The sequence below is a fragment of the Eimeria mitis genome, genomic scaffold (genome assembly GCF_000499745.2).
Source record: "Eimeria mitis Houghton genomic scaffold, Emh_scaff5280, whole genome shotgun sequence".
Taxonomy (NCBI): domain Eukaryota; phylum Apicomplexa; class Conoidasida; order Eucoccidiorida; family Eimeriidae; genus Eimeria; species Eimeria mitis.
In genome coordinates, this window is record NW_013573560.1 from 1 (window position 1) to 2,208 (window position 2,208).

At 56.5% G+C, this 2,208-nt stretch overlaps 2 protein-coding genes across 2 annotated transcripts in view; both read right to left on the reverse strand.

The window, feature by feature from the left end:
• Positions 1 to 423: 423 nt before the first annotated feature.
• Positions 424 to 1,935, reverse strand: EMH_0080970 (uncharacterized protein; the record flags this gene model as incomplete). The annotated part of the gene is made up of 1 exon (XM_013500325.1): positions 424 to 1,935. One exon carries the CDS (start codon positions 1,933 to 1,935, stop codon positions 424 to 426), a length of 1,512 nt encoding a protein of 503 aa, XP_013355779.1.
• A 250-nt stretch (positions 1,936 to 2,185) lies between these two features.
• EMH_0080980 (uncharacterized protein) overlaps positions 2,186 to 2,208 on the reverse strand; it is a gene marked incomplete at both ends in the record, with an annotated part of 1,623 nt that continues 1,600 nt past the window's right edge. Inside the window, one exon of the mRNA XM_013500326.1 lies at positions 2,186 to 2,206. Coding sequence (XP_013355780.1) covers positions 2,186 to 2,206 — 21 coding nt within the window. The remainder of the gene's footprint in view (positions 2,207 to 2,208) is intronic.

The window sequence follows — 2,208 nt, forward strand, 5'->3', positions numbered from 1 at the left end:
GGGGGGGGGAAGGGGGGGGGAGAGAGAAAGGAGACAGCAGAGAAAGGAGACAGGAGAGAGAGGGGAGAGGAGAGAGAGGGGAGAGGAGAGAAAGGAGACAGGAGAGAAAGGAGACAGAAGAGAAAGGAGACAGAAGTAGATGGAGTGCTGTCTCCTTTGTGGGGTCCCCTCATATATGCTGCTGGACACCTGATAGCTGCTGCTGTCTCCTTAAGGAGACAGCTGCTTGCTGCTGCTGCTGTCTCCTCTAGGGAGTCAGCTGGTTGCTGCTGCTGCTGCTGTCTCCTGCGGGGGGACAGCTGCTTGCTGCTGCTGTCTCCTCTGCGGAGACAGCTGGTTGCTGCTGCTGTCTCCCTACAGGAGACAGGTGCTAGCTGCTGCTGTCTCCTTTCGGGAGACAGCTGCTTGCTGCTGCTGTCTCCTTTAGGGCTTCCGCTGAGAAGCGGTGCTGTTACTGCGTTTGAGGGGGGTTGTACTCCTTGCGGGTGATCGCTGTCTGCTGCTGGAGCCAGTCTGCTGCTGCTGCTGCTGCTGCTGCTGCTGCTCCTGCTGCTGCTGCTGCCTGCGTCTAGCTGTAGTCGGGGAAGAGCTAGTTACGCTGCTGCTCTTTTGCGTGTCTGAGGTCTTCGTTGCTGCATCTGCATCTGCATCTGCCGCTGCAGCAGCAGCAGCAGTAGGAGCAGCAGCAGCAGCAGCAGCAGCAGGAGCAGCAGCAGTATCTGCTGGTACCGATCCCGATCCCGCATGTGTGGGGTGTTGCTGCTGCACTTTTGCTGCTGCGGGCTTCGCCTTGATGCCGTATAGTTCTTTCATATTGAGGCCGAAGGGAACGAGGTGGCTACCATAGCCAGCAGCAGCAGCAGCAGCAGCAGCAGCAGCAGCAGCGGGGTCATCAGCAGCAGCAGGAGACGGCGGGGGCTCTGGGGATCGGATGTGGGGCCCGAAAAAAGCGATCCCAGCCTGCTGTGGGGTTGGTGGGGGGTCCTCGTCCTCCTCCAGCAGCTGCATCATCAGCTGCATGCTGAGGGGGACATCAGCCGCAGCAGCAGTGTTTTCTTCTTCTGTCTCTTCTGCTGCTGCTGCTGCTGCTACTGCTGCTGCTGCTGCTGGTGCTGGTGCTGCTGCTGGTGCTGCTGCTGCTGGTGCTGCTGCTGGTGCTGGTGCTGGTGGTGCTGCTGCTGCTGCTGTCTCCTCCTCTTCTGTCTCCTCCTCTTCTGTCTCCTCCTCCCCCTGTGCTGCTGCTGCACCCAGCAGAGCTTCTAGTGCTGCTGCAGGGGACCCCCACCGCGCCCGTCGTAGGGGAGAGGAGACAGTTATATCTTCTGCTGCTTCTGCTGCTGCTGCTGCTGCTGCTGTCGCTGCTGCTCTATCTGCTGCTGTCTCTGCTGCTCTGTCTGCTGCTGTCTCTGCTGCTGTCTCTGCTGCATTGTCTGCTGCGCTGTGTGCTGCTGTCGCTGCTGCGCTGTCTGCTGCTGTCTTTGCTGCTGTCTTTGCTGCTGTGTCTGCTGCTGTGTCTGCTGCTATACCTGCTGCTGTTTTTGTTGCTGTTCCTGCTGCTGCACCTGCTGCTGTCTTTGTTGCTGTCTCTGCTGTAGTACCTGCTGCTGTCTTTGTTGCTGCTTTTGCTGCTGTGTCTGCTGCTGTCTTTGCTGCTGTCTCTGCTGCTGCTGCCTGTGTTGCTGCATCTTCTGTTTTCTTTGTTGCTGTTTTTGTTGGAGTTTTTGTTGTTGTTTTTGTTGTTGTTTTTGCTGCTGTTCTTGCTGCTGCTGTTCTTGCTGCTGCTGTTCTTGCTGCTGCTTGTGTTGCTGTCTTTGCTGCTGTCTTTGGTGCTGCTCTCCGCGCTGCTGCTGGCTTTGCTGCTGTGTCTGCTGCTGCATCCAGGGGGACCCAAAAGCCCCCCCCTTTTGTTGTTTCGTTAAGCACTGTCTCCCTCATTAAATTATTTTTTATTTCTTGTATTTTTGCTCTTCTCGCTGCTGTCTCCTTTTGTTCTTTTTCTTTTGTTTTTTTCTCTTTTTCTTTGTCTACCGTCCCCCCCCTCTTCTTCTCTCTCAACCCCACACCACTCGATCCCGTATCCAGCGGAGACAGCAGGGGGACAGAAGAAAGAGACATATCATCATCATCTGCTGCTCCTGCTGCTGCTGCTGCTGCTGCTGCAGCACCAAACCCTGCTGCTCTATCACTAACAGTGCGTGATGGTTGCTG